Source organism: Spermophilus citellus (assembly GCF_964194105.1).
Source record: "Spermophilus citellus genome assembly, chromosome: 3".
Classification (NCBI taxonomy): Eukaryota; Metazoa; Chordata; class Mammalia; order Rodentia; family Sciuridae; genus Spermophilus; species Spermophilus citellus.
In genome coordinates this window covers 78,882,554-78,906,190 of record NC_138184.1, presented here as the reverse complement: position 1 = coordinate 78,906,190, position 23,637 = coordinate 78,882,554, and the positions used below count along the sequence as shown (strand labels likewise).

Genomic DNA, 23,637 nt, shown 5'->3' with positions numbered 1-23,637 from the left:
ATTTGCACAAGATAACACTCTGAATTAGGAGGAAAGCTCAGACTCAGGAAGTGGGATGAGCATCTGATGCCGATGATGTTCAGTCTCCTTTATAAGAGTGATCACAGGACTATATGTATTTGTCAAATTTATGGGACTGTCTACTAAACAGGGAGTATTTTATTCTACGTCAAGTATACTGCAAAAACCCTGGCTTTTAACAAGGTAACATAAAATAAAATATATACAAAAGAGCAGTGAGTGGTAAAGTCCTGGGGTTCCTTGAGGACTCTGTGTATCCTATGGGACTGGCTGATGCCTTATTGACCTCTGAATCCTGGGGAAAAGGTAGATACTTGATAAACGTTTGCTCGTTTAAATGAACAAACGATGAAGTAACTCTAGATTCATTTCTTCGTGTATCAAAGAAACGGATGAAACACTCTGGCCGGCAAATGCCTTCCTGTCAATTCAGAGGGTTGCCTCTTCCAAGAAGCCCTTCTGGATTTCCTCCCACCCTGGGATTGGATCAGGACCTCCTCTGGGCTCTCACAAAGCCCGGTTGTGTCCCTATCTTTGCATTGAACATGCTATACAGTATTTGGTGCTGTGTGTCCTTCAGTTAAGCTCTCTGTGATAGGGCCTGTATCTGTTTTGTTCAGCCCTATGCTTCTAGTGCCTGGCACACAGCAGGTAGGATATCTGATTAAATTAATGAATTAATGCATTTATGATTCATGGTCTCAGGTCCATAAGTGAATCACGCTGGTGTCAATTGGGGCTGGGTGAGGATCGAGGCAGCAGAAAGAGGCCAAGGAACAGAACCAGGAGATCCCTGTGCAAATGAGTTGAAAGTTCTGGTTTCTGTGAGTTTTAGAACCCTGAAAACAATCCTGCTGTAAGTGACCCCAGCAAGAAATTTGGGGTGAAGGGGTGGACAGACAGACTCTGAGAGCAGATGGTTTGCAGGGAACATAGGGGAATGGGCATCTGCCTGCATCTGTTTGAAGCTGGGGGTAGAGTGGGGCACATGGGTCCCAACACTGCAACTTCTTAGCTGTGATTCAGCCTCCATGGCTCTCAGTCTTCATGTCTGTGAGGGGGGTCAGGCCATATCATCATGTGGACTCCCACCCTAACACATGTAATAGGAGATGAAAGAACACAATGAGAGCAGAGTACCTGCCAGATTTTTTTGGAGAGGGGGTACCGGGGATTGAACTGAGGGGCACTTCACGCCTGAGCCACATCCTCAGCCCTATTTTGTATTTTATTTAGAGACAGGGTCTCACTGAGTGACTTAGGGCCTCACTTTTGTTGAGGCTGGCTTTAAACTTGTGATCCTCTTGCCTCAGCCTCCTGAGCCTCCGGTATTATATGTATGCAGGCCCTGCTAGAATATTTTTAACCCTCAAACATCTTGTCCCTTTTCTTCCAGATGTTTGTCACTCTAATTAAAGCTGCCACTCAGGAGTTTCCTAAAAATATTCACAATTCCTAACATGTAGGGAGTGCCTGCTGTGTGTCAAGCATTATACTGGGAACTTTACATTTAATCTTCTCAATTACTCTATAAGACACTGGTTACTTTTTACTCTTCTTTCTTTCCTTTTTTTTTTTTTTTTTTTTGACACCGGAGATTGAACCCAGGGGCACTTAACCACTGAGCCACATCCCCAGCCCTATTTTGTATTTTATTTAGAGACAGGGTCTCACTGAGTTGCTTAATGCCTCGCTGTTGCTGAGGCTGGCTTTGAACTACAAATCTTGTCTCAGACTCCAGAGCTGCTGGGATTATAGGCCTGAGCCACCACACCTGGCTCCCAGCCATTTTCATTTTTTTTTTTTTTTTTTTTTTTTGAGACAGGGTCTCACCAAGTTACTTAGGTCCTCGCTAAATTGCTGAGACTGGCCTCTAATTTGCGATCCTCTTACCTCAGCCTCCCAAGTTGCTGAGATTATAGGTGCGCACCACCATGTCCGGCATATTATTCTTATTTTCCAGAGTCGAAAGAGGTTCAGAGAGGTGCAGTGACTTGTTTGAGATCACAAAGCCTCTAAGTGGTAAGTCAGCCTGACCTGTGAACATCTGTTAACTTGAGGGAGCACCAGAACCCTCTGGAGGGCTTGTTGGGACACACTTTGCTGGGCCCCACCCCCCAAAGTATCTGATGCAGCCGGTCTGGGGTGGAGTCCAAGAATGAACATTTCTAACAAATTCCCAGGTCATGTTGCTGCTGCTGGTCCTGGGGCACACTTCCGAGAACCACTGCTTAATACCAAGATTTCTCCACTGTCATTATCCCAATTAGGCATGTTATGTCATGTCCAGTCTATTACAATAGGCTTGATTCATGGAATTTGAAGTTTAGTATAGCCCATTTAGCACTTCGCATATGTGGTCCTGCAGTCTTAATTAAGTTGAAAGAAAAACGAAAGAGAGAAAGGAAGGAAGGGAGCGAACACTTTCTTCTAGCGGTAGAGTGCTCTGCTCTATCCCTAGCTCTAAAAAACAAGCAACAACAACCAAACAAACTTTCATCTATTTTAAAGTTGCAACAAAACAAACATATAAAAAGAAACACTTCTGAAAAATATAAAGGAGCAAGAAGAGGATAGAGTCAGTCAGAGATGGTTTTCGTATTTTATTTTTTTAATTGAGAGATGGCTTTTTTGTTGTTGTTGCTGTTATTAAATTTTTTGTATAGTAAAATATTCTGGATTAAACAACTCACCTGATTAAGAATTCGCTGGAGAGCTGGGGTTGTGGCTCCATGGTAGAGCACTTGCCTAGAATGTGTGAGACACTGGGTTTGAGGCACCACATTAAAAAAAAAATTAAAAAAATAAAGTTATTGTGTACATTTACAACTATTAAAAAAATTGCACTGGGTCCAGGAGCAATGGTGAATATCTGTAATTCCAGCAATTTGGGAGGCTGAGGCAGGAAGGTCCCAAGTTTGAGGCCTACCTCACCAATTTAGCAAGACCCTTTGCAATTTAGTGAGATCCTGTCTTAAATAAAGAATAAAGAAGGCTGGGTGCAGTGGTGCATACCTGTCATCTCAGCAATTCAGGAGGCTGAGGTAGGAAGATTGCAAGTTGGAGATCAACCTCAGCGACTTAGCAAGACTCTAAGGACTTAAGGAGACCTTGTGTCAAAATAAACCATTAAAATAGGACTGCAGATCTGACTCAGTGGTGAAGCACCCCTGGGTTCAATCTCCAGTATGGGGGGGGGGGAAGAACTCACTCTGCTGGCTCACTGAAATAACCAATGTTTGCTCACCTTGTCTCCCATAAAAGCCAGAATGATAAGATACCCACAGCAGCGGATGGATTTGACTCTAGTATGACCAGCTACTAACTCTTTCCAAGAACTTCAGATGTGACTGTGTTACAGTCTCCAGTCACTCTTGTTATTAAATCACATAATTGTATACTACAAACCAATGAATGAGAGTGGGACAAGAAAAGTGATGGTTGGGAATATAGCTCAGGGGTAGACACTGGCCTAGCATGCACTAGGCCCTGGGTTCCAGTACCACCACCAAACAAAACAAAACCCTAATGATGCTACAAATGAGCGGTTGAATGCTTTGGGAAAAGTCTAAAACATTTCCTGGTAAATGTCATTATACATTTTTCCAACCCCATAGAATGCACAATACCAAGAGCTAACCCTAATATGAACTATACTTTGGGTGATAAGGATGTGTCAATGTGGGTTCACCAACTGTAATGAGTGTATCATTCTGGTGTTGGACATTGATAATGACGAAGACTGTTCATGTGTGGGGACAGGGAGTCGATGGAATGTATCTGTACCTTCTGCTTAATATTGTTGTGAACCCGAAACTGTTCCCAAAAAATAAAGCTGATTAGCCATGCAGATAGAGTGGCATAGCCTATGATCCCAGCTACTTGGAAGGCTGAGGCAGAAAGATTGCAAGTTTGAGGCCAGAATGGGCAATTTTGCAAGGCCCTGTCTCAAAATAAGAAATAAAAAAAAAATTGGGGCTGAAACTCAGTAGTAGAGCATTCCTGGGTTCAATCCTGGCACACCAATACACACAAATTCATTAAAACAGAAAATGATTAAAAATTTTTGGTTACAGTTTTTTGTTGCTTGTGGTACTAGGGATTGAACCTAGGGCCTCACACAGGCTAAGCAAGTGCTCTACCACTGAGCTATATCCCCAGCCCTTTATTTATTTATTTTTGAGGTACTGAGTATTGAACCCAGGGGTACTTCACAACTGAATTATATCCCCAGTACTTAAAAAAATTGTTTTTTAGTTGTTGACTGACCTTTATTTATTTACTTATATGTGGTGCTGAGGATCGAACCCAGTGCCTCGCACGTGCTAGGTGAGCGCTCTACCACTGGCCACAAACCCAGCCCCCCCCCCCCCCCCCCCCCCCCCCCCCCCGGTACTTTTTCACTTTCTATTTTGAGACAGGGTCTTGTTAAATTTCTGAAGGTCTCACTAAGTTGCTGAAGCTGGCCTGGAACTTGTGATCCTCCCAAGTTGCTGGAATTACAGGTATATACCACCACGCCTGTCTTTGATGGACTTTTTCAATAAACTTACGAACTACCTGTCTGATTTGATAGGGTAAGAGAAAGATCCTGCTACAATTTTTTTTTTAATTAAAAAAGAGGGGATTGTACAATTATCATTTATTTGTTGATTTCAGTTTCATCTCTCTCTAAACAATAATATGTAATATTGGCTTGGTACTTTACAATTTATAAAGCACTTTAAAGTTTATAAAGTACTATCAATTTATTCCATTGAAATATTTTTTTTTTTGTACCAGAGATTGTACTCAGATTGAACTTGACCACCGAGCCACATCCCCAGCCCTATTTTGTATTTTATTTAGAGTCAGGGTCTCACTGAGTTGCTTAGGGTCTCGCTGTTGCTCAGGCTGGCTTTAAGCTCGGGATCCTCCTGCCTCAGCCTCCTGAGCCACTGGGATGACAAGTGTGAGCCACTGTGACTGACAAATTTATTCCATTGAATTCTTACAACTCTGGGCAGTGGGCATTATTGCCCCTTTTCTACAGATTAGGAAACTGAGGCTCAGGGAGAAAGTGACTATCTATAGGTATAGCATGCAACTGGGGCAAGAATTTAGATTTACTGATGAAGGGGCCAACTACCCATAGGCATCGTGTCAGCACGATGGAGAAGGGGATGCCTAGGGCCAGGAGGTAGGAGGTAAGGAGTAGACACTAAGATAATGACTGTGTCTAGTTCATCTCTGGATTTGGGCACACTGTAGCCCCTCAAGAAATATTTGATACTTGGTTGAATAAATGAGAACTTGAATGAATGAATAACTGAAGTAAGAAACTAGCCTTCCCCCTCTATTTTTTTTTTTTTTAATTTTTAGCGGTGCTGGGAATTGAACCCAGGGTCTCATATATGCTGGTAGGTAAGTGCGCTACCACTGAGCCACATACCCAAACCGGTTTTATTTTGAAACTGGGTCTCACTAAATTATCCAGGTTGATCTTGAACTTGTGGTTCTTCTTCTCAGCCCCCGGAGTAGCTAGGATTTATAGGCAGCTTGTGCCACCATTCCTGGCTCCTATTACAGGACCCTTATCAGCTGACTAAGGGTGGATGCAGGGCCCAGAATCACCCTCTAATTTGAATGTTGTTTTCACCTCCATTATCAACAGCTAAGCCTTTGTTTATAAATAAATAAATCTTTGTGCCCAGCAGTAACCAGTGCTGGGAATTTAACCCAGGGTCTCTAGCACACTAAAGTACTTTACCACGAAGATTTCCTTTGTAATGGCACCAGGAAAACACCCAAGAAGCTCAGGCTCTCTTCACTCTAGGAATTACCCTCTGGCTACCAATGATGAATAATCTTTAGGTGGGTAGGATAAGTCCGGTCCTTGGCAGCCTGGATTCAAATCCTTTCATAGCCATGTTCTAATTATCTGAACTTCTTTTGTCAGCAGGCAGGGGTGTGGGGACCAAGCACTTTACTACTGAGCTACATCCCTAGTTCTTTCTCACTTTTTTTTTTTTTTGGAGGCGGGGAGGCTACAGGGAATTGGACTCGGGGGCACTCGACCACTGAGCCCCATTCCCAACCCTATTTTGTGTTTTATTTAGAGAAAGAGCCTCAATGAGTTGCTTAGGGCCTCACTTTTGCTGAGGCTGGCTTTGAACTCAAGATCCTCTTGCCTCTGCCTCCCAAGCCACTGTGATTACAGGTGTGCACCATTGTGCCCCACTTCATTTTTCATTTTGAGAGAGAGTCTTGCTAAATTGTTCGGGGCCACACTAAATTGCTGAGACTTTGAACTTGCAATCCTCCTGCCACAGCCTCCCCAGCCACTGGGATCATAGGTGTGCACCACCATGCTCTACTGGAATGCAAAGTCTAATGGGAGAGATAACCAAGAGAGTAAACTAAACAAACAAACAAACAAAAACAGATAACAGGGGCTGGAGGTGTGTGGTTTCATAATAGAGCACTTGCCTAACATGTGCAAGGTCCTGAGTTCCAGCACCACACACACACACACACACACACACACACACACACACACACAGAGAAAACTAAAAAAATAAAAGAGAAGAGAACTGAGAGCCAGGCACAGTGGCACATGCCTGTAATTCCAGTGCCTCAAGAGGCTGAAGCAGGAGAATGGCAAATTCGAGGCCAGCCTTGGTAATTTAGCGAGGCCCTAAGCAACTTAGCAAGACCCTGTCTCTAAATTAAAAAAAGAAAAAGGGCTAGGGTTGTGGCTCAGTGGTAAAAGTGTCCTTGTATTTAATCCCTAGTACCAAAAGAAAAAGAAAGAAAAAAAGAAAGAAAAAAAGAAAGAGTAACCATGGAAAACCTCTCTAAAAAGTCTGATATTTAAGGGGACACACGCCAAGCAGAGGCATAGCTGCTGCAGAAACCCTGAGGTGGGAATGAAGTTGGCTTGTTTTTTTTTTTTTTTTTTTTTTTTTTGGTACTGGGGATTAAACCCAGGGGAATTTTAGCACTGAGCCACATCCCCAGCCCTTTTTATTTTATTTATTTATTTTATTTTTAAAATATTTTTTTAATTTTTATTTTTCAGTTTTTGGTGGACACAACATCTTTATTTTATTTTATGTGGTGCTGAGGATCGAACCCAGCACCCTGCGCATGCCAGGTGAGCGCATTACCGCTTGAGCCACATCCCCAGCCCTATTTTATTTATTTTTTAAAAAATATTTTTAGTTGTAGATGGACACAATACCTTTATTTTTTAATTTTTTTTTAAGTTGTAGATGGACACAACATCTTTATTTTATTTATTTATTTATTTATTTTTTCTGTGGTGCTGAGGATGGAACCCAGTGCCTCATGCACATGAAGTAAGCACTCAACCACTGAGCCACTACCCCAGCCCCAATACCTTTATTTTGTTTATTTAGTTTTTTCACATGGTGTTGGGGGGTCGAACCCACTGCCTCATATGTGCTAGGCAAGTATTCAACAACTGAGCCACAACCCCAGCCCTTTATATTTTATTTTGAGATAAGTTCTTGCTAAGTTTCTCAGAGCCTTGCTAAGTTGCTGAGGCTGGCTTTGAACTTCACAAATACAAATTTTAAGGGTTTTAATTTCACCATTTCTCAGCAGGGTTCAAGTTCTGTCAATGTTCACAGACTTGAATGGAGACCTATTTTTTTTTTAAAGAGAGAGTGAGAGAGGGAGAGAGAGAAAAAGAGAGAATTTTTTTTTAATATTTATTTTTTAGTTATTGGCAGACACAACATCTTTGTTTGTATGTGGTGCTGAGAATCGAACCTGGGCCACACGCATGCCAGGCGAGTGCGCTACCGCTTGAGCCACATCCCCAGCCCCTTGAATGGAAACCTAAAGTCTGATTTAAGTCTGAGAATGGTCACCACATGCAAGGCTTAAACTGAGCTCCTCAGGCTGCGGATGTAGCTCAGTGGTAGAGATTCTGGCTGGGGACACTCAAGGGGATAAAGGGATTTCAAAAGATGGAACCGTTGAAAGAAGCAAGAGAGGGGCTGGAGTTGTGGTTCAGTGGTAGAGTGCTTGCCTGGCATGTGTGAGGCTTTGGGTTCGATCCTCAGCACCACATGTAAATAAATAAAAAAGATCCATTGACAACTAAAATATATTAAAAAGAAAAGAAAAGGAAGGAAGGAAGGAAGGAAGGAAGGAAGGAAGGAAGGAAGGAAGGAGAGACAAAGGAGCTGGGAAGATGATTGCAGGACCCAGAGTTTGGATACCAAGGTGGATAGAGGTAGAGGTGTTCTCAGGAGGCCCTGAATGCTAACCCAAGGAATCAGAGAAGAGAAATCACTTCCAGTTCTAGAAGATAACATGGCTTTTCCTATGTTTGAGAGAGTCAATGTGAGTGTATGAAGGGCAGTAAAATAAATAAAATAAGATATAAAGGACTAGGAATGTAGCTCAGTGGTAGAGCATCCCTGGGTTTAATCCCCAGCATGGGTGGTGGTGAGAATATCTCCGGAGGAATATAACAGAAAACCCTAGGGTGAGCTGGGTGCCGTGGTCCAAGCCTGTCATCCCAGTATCTTGGGAAACTGAGGCAGGGGGATTGTGAGTTCAAAGCCAGCCTCAACAAACGTGAGGCACTAAGCAACTCAGTGAGGCCCTGTCTCTAAATAAAATACAAAATAGGGCTGGGGACGGGGCTCAATGGCCGAGTGTCCCTGAGTTCAATCCCCAGTACCCCCCCAAAAAGAGAAATCTCTAGGATACAGATTGGAACTAGGGCAGAGAGGAATACTGAAGACACCCCTTTCCTCCACCAGGGTCTGGGAGACAGAGAAAAAAAGGAGAAGCTATCCTGAAAATCTTCATAGACATAACTCATAACTCACAGGGTGCTACCCTTAGCAGTACACACTGGACCAGGGTGGCTGGAGGACAGGAATGGGGACAAATTTTTCATCCTTTGTCCTTTGTTGGTTTATTTATGGTAATTTGAATAAGTAGTAGGTAGGAATGTATTACCTATTCAATACTTAAATAATTATTAAGAACCAAGCAGGGGCTAGGGATGTGGCTCAATCGGGTAGCGCGCTCGCCTGGCATGCGTGCGGCCCGGGGTTCGATCCCCAGCACCACATACAAACAAAGATGTTGTATCCGCTGAAAACTCAAAGAGAAATATTAAAATAAAAAAAAAATTCTCTCTCTCTCTCAAAAAAAAAAAAAAGTTAAAAAAAAAAAAAAAAAGAACCAAGCAACCAGGCATGGTGCTATACATGTTTGTAATCCCAGGGACTCAGGAAGCTGAGGCAGGAGGATTGTTCCAGGCCAGCGTAAGACCTTGAATTAAAAAAATAAACTAAAATAAAATACAAAGGACTGGGGATGTAGCTCAGTGGTAGAGCACTGCTGGATTTAATCCCCAATATAACAGAAACAACAACCACAAAAACAAACAAACAAAAAAAAAAAACCCCACCAACAACAACAAAAATACAGTACCAGCTGAAAGCACAGACTTTTGAGAATTTTATTTTTGGCCCAAATTTGGTTTAATTTTTGCTTCTCAGTTTCCTTCTGTAAAAGGGGGATGATAGTAAAGTCTTACTCTGAGGGGTTGTTGGAAGGATTAAATTAAATAATACATGCCAAGTGCCATCATCCCAGTAAGGGTAGGCTAAAGAGGAGTTATATGAATTAGTAGTAGTAAGGAAGGTGGGCAGACGCCTCTGCAGGGTGGTCTTAGTTTGACCTACAGGGGTGGGTAGAGAGCTGGGCTTTGGAGTTAGGCGCAGCACAGCAGAGGTCAGTGTCTAACTGGGCTCTACCTCCACCAGTCACAGTGGCCCTCCCCTGCAAAATGGGCACACCTCCCTTTCTCCTAAGATCAAAGGAGGTACTGGGTGGGGACAATGCATGGACTGTCCAGGGCAGCACCCGGTGACTTGGGAGTTATGACGATGAAGATTTTTTCAGGATGAGCCTTTCTCTTTTTCTTTCTCAGGCTCAGGGCAGAGGTTTTCCAGTCTGTCCCCTCTGCCCTCGACCCAGGTGGGAAGTGAAGATTTTTTCTTCTTGTTCCAACCCTCGGGAAGATGCAGAGGGCCCTAAGAAGGAGTCCCTGAAGCCCGGGCGAGTCTCCCACTAGCTTTCACAGGTTCCCCTTCTCTCCTCCCTTCAAAAGGATCCTGACACCAGACAGCCACGTTGAAGGTCGCGGGCGCGACTCCCAGGCCGGCTCCTGGGCGGTGCCCGCACATGCGGAGTCTGCCACCCACCGGGCGAGCACCGTACTGCAGGCGCGGGTGCAGAGACGCCCCGTCCAGCTCCGGGCTGCAAACCTTCCTTCCGCGCCAGGCCGGAGGGGTCCCCGCCCTCAGGAGGCTTACAGTCTAACTAAAAAAACTACCAATCTCAAAAAAAAAAAAAAAAAAAAAAAAAAAGGTAATAGTATTCAGGGTGGCATACACCTGTAATCCCGGCAGCTTGGGAGGCTGAAGCAGGAGGATGGAGAGTCAAAGCCAGCCTCAGATAGTTAGAGAGGCACTAAGTAACTCAGTGAGACCCTGTACCAAAATAACAAACAAAATAGTAATAATACCAGTTGTTGCTATTTGTTCAGCCAAGTGCCAAGTGCTAAGTGCTTTACATATAAGTTCATATTCAGTCTTCCCAACCATCCTAATAGTAGGTACTATTTTTTTTCCCTCATTTGGCAGATGAAAAAAAACTGAGGTACAGAGAGATGAAGGCATTGGTAGAGGAAAAACCCATAGAACCAGGAAGATTTCAATCCAGTTTTGGCCAGGCACAGTGGCTCATGCTTGTGATCCCAGTAGCTGGGGAGGTTGGGGCAGGAGGATAGCAAGTTCAAAGTCAGCCTCAACAATTTAGTGAAGCCCCAAGCAACTTATCAAGGACCCTGTCTCAAAAAAAAAAAACAAAAAAACAAAAAAAAACAATGAAAAGTGTTGGGGATGTAGCTCAGTAATTAAAGGGCCCTAGGTTCAATCCCTGGTACCAAAAAAAAAAAAAAAAAAGAATCATTAAAAAAAATTCAGCTTTGAGAACCTGAGTTCCTAACCCTTTTTTTTTTTTTTTTAATGCCAGCTCTGTGTCCTCCCTCAAGGGAATTCAGAGGAATGGAGGCAGAGGGCAGGAGGTAACCGGGAAAGGCTGCAGTATGAGAGGTGAAGACTGGGTGGGAAGCGCATTTTCAGCCAGGAGACCCAGTTGAGCAAAGCCTTGGATGAAGACGTGTGTACGAACATTAGCAGTGACCAGGATGAAGATAGAATTGAGCACCAAGTTCTAGTGGGTTACAGGGATAATGATCCCTGGAGTCTTCTCCAAAAGCTGACAATCAAGGTAGGCAGAGATCTGGGAGGTGAACTGTAGAAATAAGCAATAGCTACCCTTCACTGTGCACTCTCCCTGTTCCGGGCTCTCTGTCTAAACTATCACATTAAACTCACAGTATCTGTGGAAGATGGTCAGTTATTAGCCCCATTTATAAATTAAGGAAAGGAGGCTCAGAGAGGTAAAGTGGATTGATTGCCCCAGGCCCTCCTGGTAGGAAAGAATAGGGCCAAGTCTCAAAGCCACTTAGCCCAGGGTCTGAATCTAGTGCCCTAACCTGCATAGCTACACGATTCTGCCTGCCTGGATGAACAACCCCCACCATCATCACTTGAGTCCCTAGAAAATAGACTCTCATGTTCAGCCCTCTCTGCAAACCTCTAGATATACACTGTCAGGGATCTTTCTAAATTACAAAGCTGATTTCCTCCCTCCTAGCCTAAAACCAAGGCTTCTCAGTACCCTTTAGTCAAGATCCTAACTCAGAGGGCTGGGGTTGTGGCTCAGTGATAGAGCCCTTGCCCAGCACATAGGAGGCCCTGCATTATATCCCCATCATCATAAGAAACAAAGAGATCCTAACTCAGCATGGCCCACAGGAACCTGGAAGGACCAGTCTTTGAACCCTCACATCTCCAACCTTAAGGCATTGGTTGGAATTCTGGATTTAGTACCCCAATTTTTTTTTCCTGGAAAACTCTTTCCATCTCCCTCCCAACACAAACTTATCCCTGACTCCCTAACTCGTGTGTGTGTGTGTGTGTGTGTGTGTGTGTGTGTGTGTGTGTTGGGGGGAGAGGTGTCACCTCCTACAAGAAGCCTTCCTGACTGCCCCCTTCAAAATTCATACCAAATGCCCTTCTGCTTTGCTTCCATACATCCTGTACCTTCCTCCCTTGATCATGACAATACCAACAGTTAACTTTTTTTTTTCTTTTAGATAGATTCTCACTGTCTGGTCCTGGCTGTCCTTGAAATCTTGGGCTCAAGTGATCCTCCTGCCTAAGCCTCCCAAGTGCTAGAACAACAGGCATGTGCCCACATTCCCAGATTAACAAGTATTAAGCATTTGCTTTTTTTTTTTTTAATAGTAATGGGGATTGAGCCCAAAGGAGTTTAACCACTGAGCCTCATCCCCAGCCCCCCCCCACTTTTTTTGGAGACAATCTCGCTCAGTTGCTCAGGGTCTTACCAAGTTGCTGAAGTTGGCTTTGAATTTGCAATCCTTCTGCTTCAGCTTCCTGAGCCACTGGGATTACAGACATGTGCCACCACACCTGGCTTTTTTTTCCTTTCCTTTTCTTTTTTTAGACAAGGTTGCTAAATTGCTGAAGCTGGCCTTGAACTTGCCATGCTCCTGCATGTGCCACTGTGCCCGGCTGAGCTTTCACTTTGTGCCAGGCATGGTTAAGGTCACTTGAGTTAACAAAGCAGTTTCTTATAGTGGTTAAATGTGCCTCTGAATTTCAGTCTTGGCTGTGTCACTTATAGAGTGAAACTTAGGCAAATGATTTAACTTCTTTGTACCTCAGTGGCCTCATCCCTAAAATGGGGATATGAATATCACCTATTTCAGCAGAGTGGGGTGGTGCACACCTGTAATCCCAGCAGCTCGGGAGGCCGAGGCAGGAGGATCACAAGTTCAAAGCCAGGCTCAGCAACTTAGTGAGCCCCTAAACAATTTATTAAGGCACTACCTCTAGGGGCTGGGGATGTGGCTCAAGCAGTAGTGCACTCGCCTGGCATGCGTGCGGCCCGGGTTCGATCCTCAGCACCACATACCAACAAAGATGTTGTGTCCGCCGAAAACTAAAAAATAAATATTAAAATTCTCTCTCTCTCTCTCTAAAAAAAAAAAAAAGACACTATCTCTAAATAAAATATAAAAGGAGGGCTGAGGTAAGCGCCCCTGGGTTCAATCCCAGGTATTAAAAAGAAAGAAAGAAACCCGCCTATTCCACAAATGCCACTGCTGTGTCCCAAGTCCAGGCACACAGTTGAGACCCTAATTGTTATGAATGAAAGACACTGAGCAGTTCAGTCAAGGTATGGAGAGGGTGGAGGTAGTGGCCACAACTCCCTGGTTCTCCTGAAGCCTGTTGGAAATATGCCTCAGTGCCAGCTCCTTCTCCCAGGATTAGTTGCTTGGTGGACAAATATTTATTGGATCAGGAATGAAAGGTGCTCTTAGCTGGGAGAAACCAGAATAGAAGGAGCATGTGGGATGTCCCAGAAAAAATTTCTTCTTCAGTAAGTCCTGTCCTTGGCTGGGAAGCCCCTCCTGTCTCACCCCAGCATCTCCCTCCACCACCAGCCGCTGCCCCAGCATGGAGGTGTTCACTATCACCTCCCTGTTTCAAGGAACTAGGGCATCAGAGACAGACTGAGTGGCCTCAGCCTGAGTGTAAACATCACCAGCTGCCAGAGAGGATGACGTCAAATCCCGGCCTGGCTGCTTATGGCCTTGGAGAAGCTCCTTACACAGAGAGGCTGGGTGTCCTGGGGAGACTGGGTGGCGTGTCTCCGTGAGAGGGAGCACGTGCAGATCTGCCACCTCAGCACCCCAAGAACAGAAATTTCTAAATCATTTTATTTTTATCAACTTATATTAATTGTGTATATTAATAGGGATCAGCGAAATATTTCCACATGTGCAGACAGCATACGCTGATTCAATCCAAACTCCCTTTATCCACCTTCCCCACCAAACACACATCCTTCCCAACCTCTAGTAACCACTATTCTCCATTCAGTCATGGAGACAGAAATTAGCAGTTGTTCTTTTCTTTTCTTTCTTTCTTTCTTTTTTTTAGTTGTTGATGTACCTTTATTTTTTATTTATTTATATGTGGTCTTGAGGATCGAACCCAGTACCTCACACATGCAAGGCAAGCGCTCTGCCACTGAGCCCCAACCCCAGTCCCAACAGTCGTTCTTTTTCTCACTGACTCCTATTTAGAGCATCAGATCAGCATGAGCTAGATAGGGTGACCTCTTGGAGTTGGTTTATTTCTAAACCAAACCCTGTATGGCTAAGAGGCTAAGAGAAATATCAGGAGTGCTTAACTGCCTAGGTCTGCCACTTACCTAAGTCTGTGTGACTTTGGGCACTTTCCTGCACATCTTGGGTCTCAGTTTTATTATTTGAAAAAAAATGGGGAGAACAGTATCTACCATGGTTGGTATTAATATATACTCAGTGAGTGCCTATCATGTGGCATGTGCCAGTGCACAAAACTGAATCCCTGCCCCTGTGGTGTTTGGTGGAGGAAGACAGACAATAATTCCATGAATATTTAATATAGCAGATGGTGGTGAGTGTGATGAAGATGGATACGGCACCGCAAGGCGGATAGAGTGTCAGAGTGGGGAGGGGCTATTTCTCTTCCACCAGGGAAGGTCTCTCGGTAAGATGAATTTTAAGCAGAGACCTGAGTGCAGTAAGAGAGTAATTCACTGGGCTATCTGGGGAGAAAACTCTGTCAGGCAGAGAAATAAACACATGCAGAAGTCCTGAGGCAAGAGCATGCCTGATATGTTCAAGGAAAGGCAAAAGGGCCAATGTAGCTAGAAATATTTAGACAGCAGGTGGTGGAGATCGGAGTGATGTCAGAGAGATGATTAGGCTCAGGTTAGGTAGACCCTGGTAGCTCCCGTTACGTATTTTTTTGTTTACTCTGAGGGAAATGGGAGCCATTGAGGACTATGAGGAGAGGAGGTAGGTGACTTGACTTAAAGGATTCCTCTGACTTTGATGTAGAGAACAGATCACCGGGGGATGGGGCAGCAGGGATATCAGGAGGTTGTTGCAACTGTCCAGGTGGGAGATGAGAATACCTTTGACTAAATGAGCAGCAGTGGATGGTGAGTGGTCAGATTCTGTGTATAGCTGAAGGAAGAGTTGGCGGGATTTATTGATGGATTAGATATGAAATTGTATTTGTGGTGTGTATGTATTGTGTGTGTGTGTGTGTGTGACGGGGGGTCGTTTTGACCTGAAAGAAGTGGTGGTTTCCTGATGTGGGGAAGATAATTTCCACAAACTGCTTAGCACAGATTTGGGCACACAATAAGTCCTCAATAAATATTCATATTTTTTTCATATTGATGATTTTGGTTTTCTGGGCTGGCTAAATTTGGTCATCCAAGGCTTTGCAAATGCTGAGTATACCTGTCAATAACATCATACCTATCATGTACTGTGTCTTCCAGCATGTGATAGGCAGAATCTTTACTTAGCAGTGTGCCACCCTGCAAGGTGTAAGAAAGTCCTGTGAGAGAATGAACATTTGTTGATCTTTTCTGGAAGTGCTCAGGATAGAACCTAGAAGCCTGGTGCATGCTAGGCAGGTGCTCTACCACCCAGATACACTTCCAGCCCATTTGTTGAATTTATTCTAGGCAATGAATATTTTTGTTTAATCCCATCTTCCCGACTAGAATGCAAGCTTCATGAGAGAGAGAGAGAGAGAGAGAGAGAGAGAGAGAGAGAGAGAGAGAGAGAGATAACAGCTCTTGTCGACTACTGTGTTCACCTAGCATATAATTGACATTTTAGTTAATATTAAATGAGCACCCTCATTATTACAGTTGAGTAACTTCCCAAGGTAGAGTTATTTTTTAAGTTGCTCATGCGGATCTTGAAGGTGCCATTCTCCTGCCTCAGTTTCCATAGTTAACGGTATTACAGGTGTGCACTACTGCACTGGGTGAAGCTGGGTTTTGAAAAATATCTGTTGGGTGAAGGAATGTGTATTACAGTCTTGTCTTGTTTTTTTTTTTAATATTTACTTTTTGGTTAGACATAATATCTTTATTTTGTTTATTTAGTTTTATGTGGTGCTGAGGACCGAACCCAGGGCCTCACGCATGCTAAGTGAGTGCTTTACTGCTGATCCACAACCCCAGCCCCTACAGTCTCGTTTTAAAGAGGAAATCTAGTTGGCAGCTGACAGATCAGGGATTCAACCTAGATCAACCTAGATTTCCTGATCCCTGAGCTTGATCCCCTACCTATGATTATGCCCTGGTTATCGTATCATACACTGTTTGGGTTTAACGATACCTGGGGAGTTGATGATCCTGATCACACCATGAAACTTAGAAAGATATAATTCTGGGTCAGATAGTAAAGCTCTAGTAATATGATCTTAAATGTTTGTGTTCATGGAACTGCATGACGTGAAAGCATTCGTTTCATCTAACTTGCCCCCAGGTGATCATATAGGCTGTAATGGAGAAGATGTGAGCTCAGTCTTTAAACACTAAGGGTTCCTGTGTGTCTCTTACCCCAAGGGTTATTAATCTGAAGCACAAATACTCCTAGAAGATATCTAGATCTTCCCCCAACCTTGCTAAAACTGTGTACTTCAATGCAGGTAAATTTTTTTAAAAAATTATTTATTTTTTTTTGATATTGGGGATTGAATCCAGGGCCTTGCACATGCTACACAAGCACCTTACCTAGCTCACAGGTGAGTTTGTGTGTGTGTGTGTGTGTGTGTGTGTGTGTGTGTGTGTGTGAAAATGCTTCAAAGCTTTCATTTCATCCCTAAAGGAGCCTACAATCAAAAAGTTTGCATTTGGGCTGGGGTTGTGGCTGAGCGGTAGAGCGCTCACCTAGCACGTGCGAGGTGCTGGGTTCGATCCTCAGGACCACATACATAAATAAGATAAAATAAAGGTATGTGTCCAACTACAATTAAAAAAATATTTTAAAAAAGTTTGCATTCATCATACGTGTGTGTGTATGTGTGTATGTGTGTATTTTAGTGTGTGTGGGTCCAACCCAACTCCACTCCCATGTTTGGCCAGTGCTTTGCCACTGAGGAAATCCCTAGCCCCTATACATATATTTTTAAACTTTCATTATTTTATGTATTAAAATTTTTGAGGTGAGGCTGGGATTGTGGCTCAGCAGTAGAGCGCTCGCCTAGCGCAGGCGGGACCTGGTTCGATCCTCAGCACCACATAAAAATAAAGGCATTGTGTTGTGTCCATCTACACCTAAAAAATAAATATTAAAAAAAATTTTTTGAGGTACTTGGGATTGAAGTGGAGAATTCTAGGCAGGTGCTGTACCAATGAGCTACCCCCCCAGCCCTTCTTTTCTTTTTCAAAGTGTTTTTGGACATGTAGAAGGAAGAAAAAAGAAAAAGAAAAAGATGAGAAGGAAAAAAAAATTGCCTCTACAATTTATTTCTAGAATTTTAAGGGAGAGAAAGCCAGCGTGACCAGAGGCCAAAAGTTGAGGATGTTGAGCCGAGATTAGAATCCAGATTTTCTGGTACCAATTCTGGTTTCGATTGCTATAAATTGTATTAAGCACCTGCTATGTGCCAGGCACGATTCCAAATCATACCATTTCCAGATAGAATTCTGAGAGTGCTGCAATGGCAAACGCTTGGTAGCACAGAATTTATATTCCAGTGGAATGGCATTTTGGACATGGTGGTCTGCGCTTGGAACTTCCAGTTGCTGTCCATGGACTTCCACTAAAACAGCGACCAGATAGGGGGGAGCCGCATTCGAACTTCCCTTCTGCGTTCCCAAGGTGGGACCGCAAGGAGACTGGAGGGAACACGCATGCGCTCGAAGAGAGGGCGCATCCTGGAGGATTCGGCAGAGCGCATGCTCTGTTGGACTCGGCGACTCGGAGGATTTTGACAAGGTACTCCTTCGTGGGGATGATAGCGCGCAGGCTCCTCGGGCTTGGTTAATGCCATTGAGAAGGTGTCGTCCAATAGGAACTTGTGTTTTAGGTCTTGGTCCCGTCCTCAAGGCTCTTTTCCTCTTCCGCTTCCGGTCTCAGGTAGTCCTGGTCAAAATGGTGGCGGCGGCTGTATCTGCGTCCCGGTTTTCTAGACTGTTGGGTCGGTCTCGCCCACAGGTGGGGCGGCCTATGTCGAGTGGCGCCCACGGCGAAGAGGGCTCAGGTACTGGGGTTGGGGTCGGCGGGACGTGCCGCATCCCCACACTACCGTCGCTGGGCGGGACTGTGACCTTGGGGGAGGGAGAATGATATCCGGGCAGGTCTGCCAGGGCTCAGCGGTTGTGACCCCTTTGCAGCTCGAATGTGGAGGGCCCTCACTTACTTCGTGGCTCTCCCGGGGGTGGGAGTGAGCATGCTGAATGTTTTCCTCAAATCGCACCACGGAGAGCACGAGAGACCCGAGTTCATCGCCTATCCCCATCTCCGCATCAGAACCAAGGTACGCCCTTGCAGTTGTCCGTTCTCTTTTCATTGCGTGTGCCCTAGTACAAGTTCTTCATGCTCTAAAAGCGTGGGTGCCTGGCGTGCACAGTTTTTCGTCTAATTCTCGCAATTAGAAATTTATATGCTCCCATTTCATGGAAGGGAAACTGTTTGGGGTCATGTCATTTGTTTCCGAGGTCATAACTGTGAGTGCCCTTCAAGTTTCCTTTTTTCTGATGCATCCAACGTTTTGCGTTCTGAAGTTCTATGAAACAGCTGTTTGTTGCATAAAACTTGGGATTTGGGAAACCTTTATGGAGTGGCAAGGTCTGAACATAGCTCAGCTTTCTAAAATCTGAGCGTCTGCCAGGTGCTACCTTCATAATAAAGAGACTGATAGCTTCCTCTACCCTCTACAATATCTATCTTGTTTTCCCTTTGGCTATTCAGCTATGGCAGTCATTTGTTTAACATCATCCTTGGGCACTATCCACTAGATGGCAGTACTGTTCATCCCCCAATGTCTCCAAATACTACCCGTGTACCCTGGAGGGGCAAAAACCACCCTGGGCTGGAAACCATTGCTCATGTTTTCAAATGTGGTGAGCAAAGTAATTGAGGGTGGTTTGTAGTTTCCCAGTCCAGAGAGTGTTTTAGGTCTGGGATAGAGCCTAAAATCTTATTTAAATAAGTATCTCCTCCACTGTACCATTCTGATACAGGCGATTTGAGAATTACACTTTTTCTTTCTTTACTTTTCTGCAATACTGGGAAGGAACCCAAGGCCTCACACATACTAGATAAGTGCTCTACCACTGAGCTATATCCCAACCTGACTTTTTTTCCTCCCCACCCAAGACAGGGTCTCACTGCATAACCCAGGCTGTTCTCAAACTCATGGGCTCAAGAAATCTTCTGATTCCACTGATATATGCTTGTAATCCTAGCAACTTGGGAGACTGAGGCAAGAGCATTGCAAGTTTGATGCCAGACTCAGCAATTTAGTGAAGCCGTGTCTCAAAATTAAAAAATAAAGGAGCTCCTGGGTTCTCCCTCCGCCCCACCATAAAACAACAACAACAAAAAAAAAAACTTCTTTTCTTCACCTCCTTAGTAGTTGGGGGATTATAGGCATGCATTACCGTGCCAGGTTTAAAGATTACATTTTCACAAATCTAGCACTGGAGGGGCTGGGATTGTGGCTCAGCGGTAGAGTGCTCACCTAGCACGTGTGAGGCCCTGGGTTCGATCCTCAGCACCACATAAAAATAAATAAAATAAAGATATTGTGTCCAACTACAACTAAAAATACTTAAAAAAATCTAGCACTGGATGTACTAGTTACCAAGGAGAGACTTGTAACAACTAACTTGAGCACTCTTTTTCTATTGTCTATTTTAAGAATGGCCCCTGGGCCAGGTGTGGTGGTACACACTTACAATCCCAGCTACTTGGGAAGCTGAGGCAGGATGATCTCAAGTTGGTTAGAGGCCAGCCTGAGCAATTTAGTGAGACTGTCTCAAAATAAAAAAATTTAAAAGGCCTGGGAATATGGCCCAGTGGTAAAACACCTCTGAGTTTAATCCCCAGTACTGAAGGAAAAAAAAGACACCTCCCCCCACAGTCATTATAGGAGCTCCCTTAAATTATGGGAATGTTGAAATATGCTAATAAAGGACTTACTTTCCATTTTTGTTTTGCTTTTTGTATGTTACCGTGTTCTAAGTAGTTCATGGCAGTGTTCTTTCTGAACTGTTTTCTGGAAGTATCTAATTGACATCTTCATTTCACAGCCCTTCCCCTGGGGAGATGGTAACCATACTCTCTTCCATAATCCTCATGTGAATCCACTTCCAACTGGCTATGAAGATGAATAGAGCATCTGGATCATGACTCAGGCACTGGGGACCACAGCACTGGTTTGGACCATTACTCTGCATGAAGACCAGAAAAGTATATGGGACCTTAAGTTCACCTTACATTTATCAATTGATGACCATTATACTGATTTTCCATCTCTTTGAGGCAGGAGATGGCTTAAATAAATAACTTAAACTTAAGTTGCATTGAGTGAAAGTACATTCTTTATTTTTTCTTAGAAATTAACATTATTGTTATTTCTGTTTCTGCAGTGAAGGTCTAAGTCTGCTTTTGATAGTATTTAAGATCCAGTTCACCTCACTAAATAACTATAACAGATTCTTGGTTTCTTGTGCCTAAGGTAGGTAAAGCCAAGGGACCAGTATACAGAACACCAGAGCTAATGAGGTATTAAAAGAGGTTCCTGACAGACTGGGGGTGCCAAGACATTTAATAGCCAGCAGATTGACTGCAGTTTACACCTGAGATACCTGCGATTCAGTAGGAGGTGCTTCCTCTGGGTTTCAGCTTTCTCATGTCCAAGTCCAGAAGCATTTGGTGCAGAATCCTCTGCATGGTTGGAAAATTTTCTCCAGAGGAGTTGTTTTAATCTTGGGGTTAAGATTTAGCATCTTCAAGGTTGGAAAGGCCAGAAACCTTTAGAAATACAGTCAGTGGGACACATTTCTGCTTGGTAGTCTTGGCTTTATTTATTTCTGAAATCAAAATGATCCCATAACCATTAAGAATGAGAAACAGGGCTGGGGCTGTAGCTCAGTGGTGGAGCACTAGCCTAGCATGTATGAGGCACTGGGTTTGATCCTCAGCATCACATAAAAATAAGTAAAATAAACATGTCCATCCACAACTAAAATATATATTTTTAAAAAAGAATTAGAAATAGTAATAGTTACAAAATTGCCTTGAAAGGGTGATAAATTTATCATCAAAATTGAAAACTTTTAAAGTAGCTGAGGTAGTTAGAGTCACATCTAGAGAGGATGAAGTCAAAATAGGATAAGGAACAGTCAGAATTATTTTTTGAGTAGCAATTTAAATATTCCTTTTGCCAGAATGTGTCCATGAAGCAAGAAAGCTATTAATATGTGGATATTTTAGACTTAACAATAATTTGAATATGATAAGCTTTTAAATATACATCAAAGAAGTTTCTTGAGATGGGATCTTGCTATGTTGCCCAGGCTGGTCTCAAGCTCCTAGGCTTAAACAATTCTGCCTCAGCACCTCAGTGGATGGAACTATTGGCACATGCAACTTGAAGGATTGTTTTGGTTTTTGTTTACTTGTTTTTGGTACTGGGAATTGAACCCAGGGTGCCTTGTCACTGAGCCATACCCCCCAGCCCTTTTAAGTTTTTTGAGACAGGGTCTCCCTAAGTTGCTTAGGGCTCACTAAATCTGCTGAGGTTGGCTTCAAACTTGTGATCCACCTGCCTCAGTCTCCTATTCACTAGGATTACAGGTGTGTGCCACTACACCCAGCAAAGAATTCTTAACAGATCTGTTTTGGCAATCAGTGATAATATATGCGGTGGCGAATACCTGTAATCTCAGCTACTCAGGATGCTGAGACAGGATTGACTGCAAGTTTGAGGCCAGTCTAGGCTGCTTAGTGTGAACCCTGTATCAAAATGAAAAATAAAAATATAGTTCAGTATTACAACACCACTGGATTCAATCCCCAGTACTGCAAAAAAGAAAAAAAGAATTTTATATTTGCATTTTGTGATATACCACCTTGCACTCAGTTCCTTTTTTTTTTTTTGGTATTGGGGATTGAACTCGGGGCACTCAACCATTGAGCCACATCCCCAGCCCTATTTTGAATTTTATTTAGAGACAGGGTCTCACTGAGTTGCTTAGCTCCTCGCTAAATTGCTGAGGCTGACTTTGAATTCATGATTTTCCTGCCTCTGCCTCTTAAGCCACTGGGATTACAGATATGCACCACCACACTTGGCTGTACTCTGCACTCAGTTCTTACAAAGCTGTTGTGCTAGTAGCCAGTCTGAATTTAGGATAGAAGTACTTAACAGTACTTAATTTCAGCTTGCTGTCAGGCTTTCCTTAACTGAGTAACAAGTAAACAAACATGTATGTATATATCCAATATAGATAGATACATACACATACATATACATTTAGTGGTACTAGGGATTGAACCCAGGGGCACTTCACTGGGCTACATCCCCAGTCCTTTCTATTTTTTCTATAATATGTTTTGAAATGACATTAAGGGCCAGTCACATTAAATATGAAGTTCTAATTGGTCAAGTGGAGAAAAAACAGAATTTAGGCCTCCTGAAAATCAACTTCATACTATCTTTGGGCATATAATAATAAACCAAATTCTTCAAGATAGGTATTTGTGGGGATTACATTACTTTCTAGAGTATGTAAGTAATCATCTGTTCCTGACATTTTCTGGTAATGAAATACAAATTTACTTTAAGAAAGTGTGGTGGGGTATGGTGGTATATACCTGTAATTCCAGCATCTCAGGAGGCTGAGTTGGATCCTTTTTCAGCAGGATCACAAATTCAATACCAGCCTAAGCAACTGAGCAAGGCCCTAAGCAATTTAGCAGACTTTGTCTCAAAATAGGGTTAGGGATGTGGTTCAGAGGTTAAGTACCCCTGGTTTCAATCTTCAGTACCAAAAATAAGAAAATTTTGTGTAGACTACTATGATATAAATTTTAGGAAAAAGCGAGGTTTCTATACCTCACCTCTACACGGTTCTACACCATATTACCTAAGTTAGACAAATCTTCACTTTTTTTTTTTCAGAATTGTGAAGTTCCACCCAGGGCCTCACACATGCTAGGCAAATGCTTTACCACTGAGCTACATCACCAGCCCTGTTTTTTGTATTTTATTTAGAGATAAGGTCTCACTGAGTTGCTTAGAGCCTTGCTTTTGCTGAGGCTGGCTTTGAATTCACAATCCTGCTTCAGCCTCCCAAGCCACTGCACCCAGCCCTTTTTAAAAATTTTTAATTAAGATTAGTGTTTCACTAAGTTGCCCAATCTGGCCTCAAATTTGCAAACTTCTCACCTCAGCCTCCCAAGTAACTGGGATTATAGGCTGTGCCACCACACTAGCTAATTCTCATTTTTTCTTCAGCTTTAAATTATAAAGCACAAACCTCTCTTCAGTGTATATATGAGATTATGTAGGGTAACAAAGTAATAGGTATTCCATAAAGTACACTTGAATTCCA

At 43.3% G+C, this 23,637-nt stretch overlaps 1 protein-coding gene across 1 annotated transcript; it reads left to right on the top strand.

Annotated features, from left to right (window-relative positions):
- Nucleotides 1-18,127: 18,127 nt before the first annotated feature.
- Nucleotides 18,128-20,595, top strand: COX6A1 (cytochrome c oxidase subunit 6A1). The gene is made up of 3 exons (XM_081287546.1): nt 18,128-18,275; nt 18,409-18,551; nt 20,329-20,595. Exons 1-3 carry the CDS (start codon nt 18,167-18,169, stop codon nt 20,410-20,412), a joined length of 336 nt encoding a protein of 111 aa, XP_081143672.1. The 5' UTR covers nt 18,128-18,166; the 3' UTR covers nt 20,413-20,595.
- The last annotated feature ends 3,042 nt before the right edge of the window (nt 20,596-23,637 follow it).

Bases quoted from the DNA above. Each gene is read 5' to 3' on its own strand.
- COX6A1 (XM_081287546.1), top strand. From the start codon at position 18,167: ATGGTGGCGGCGGCTGTATCTGCGTCCCGGTTTTCTAGACTGTTGGGT. The intron at 18,276-18,408 runs GTACTGGGGTTG...ACCCCTTTGCAG, and splicing joins CCACGGCGAAGAGGGCTCAG to CTCGAATGTGGAGGGCCCTC. The intron at 18,552-20,328 runs GTACGCCCTTGC...TTCATTTCACAG, and splicing joins ATCTCCGCATCAGAACCAAG to CCCTTCCCCTGGGGAGATGG.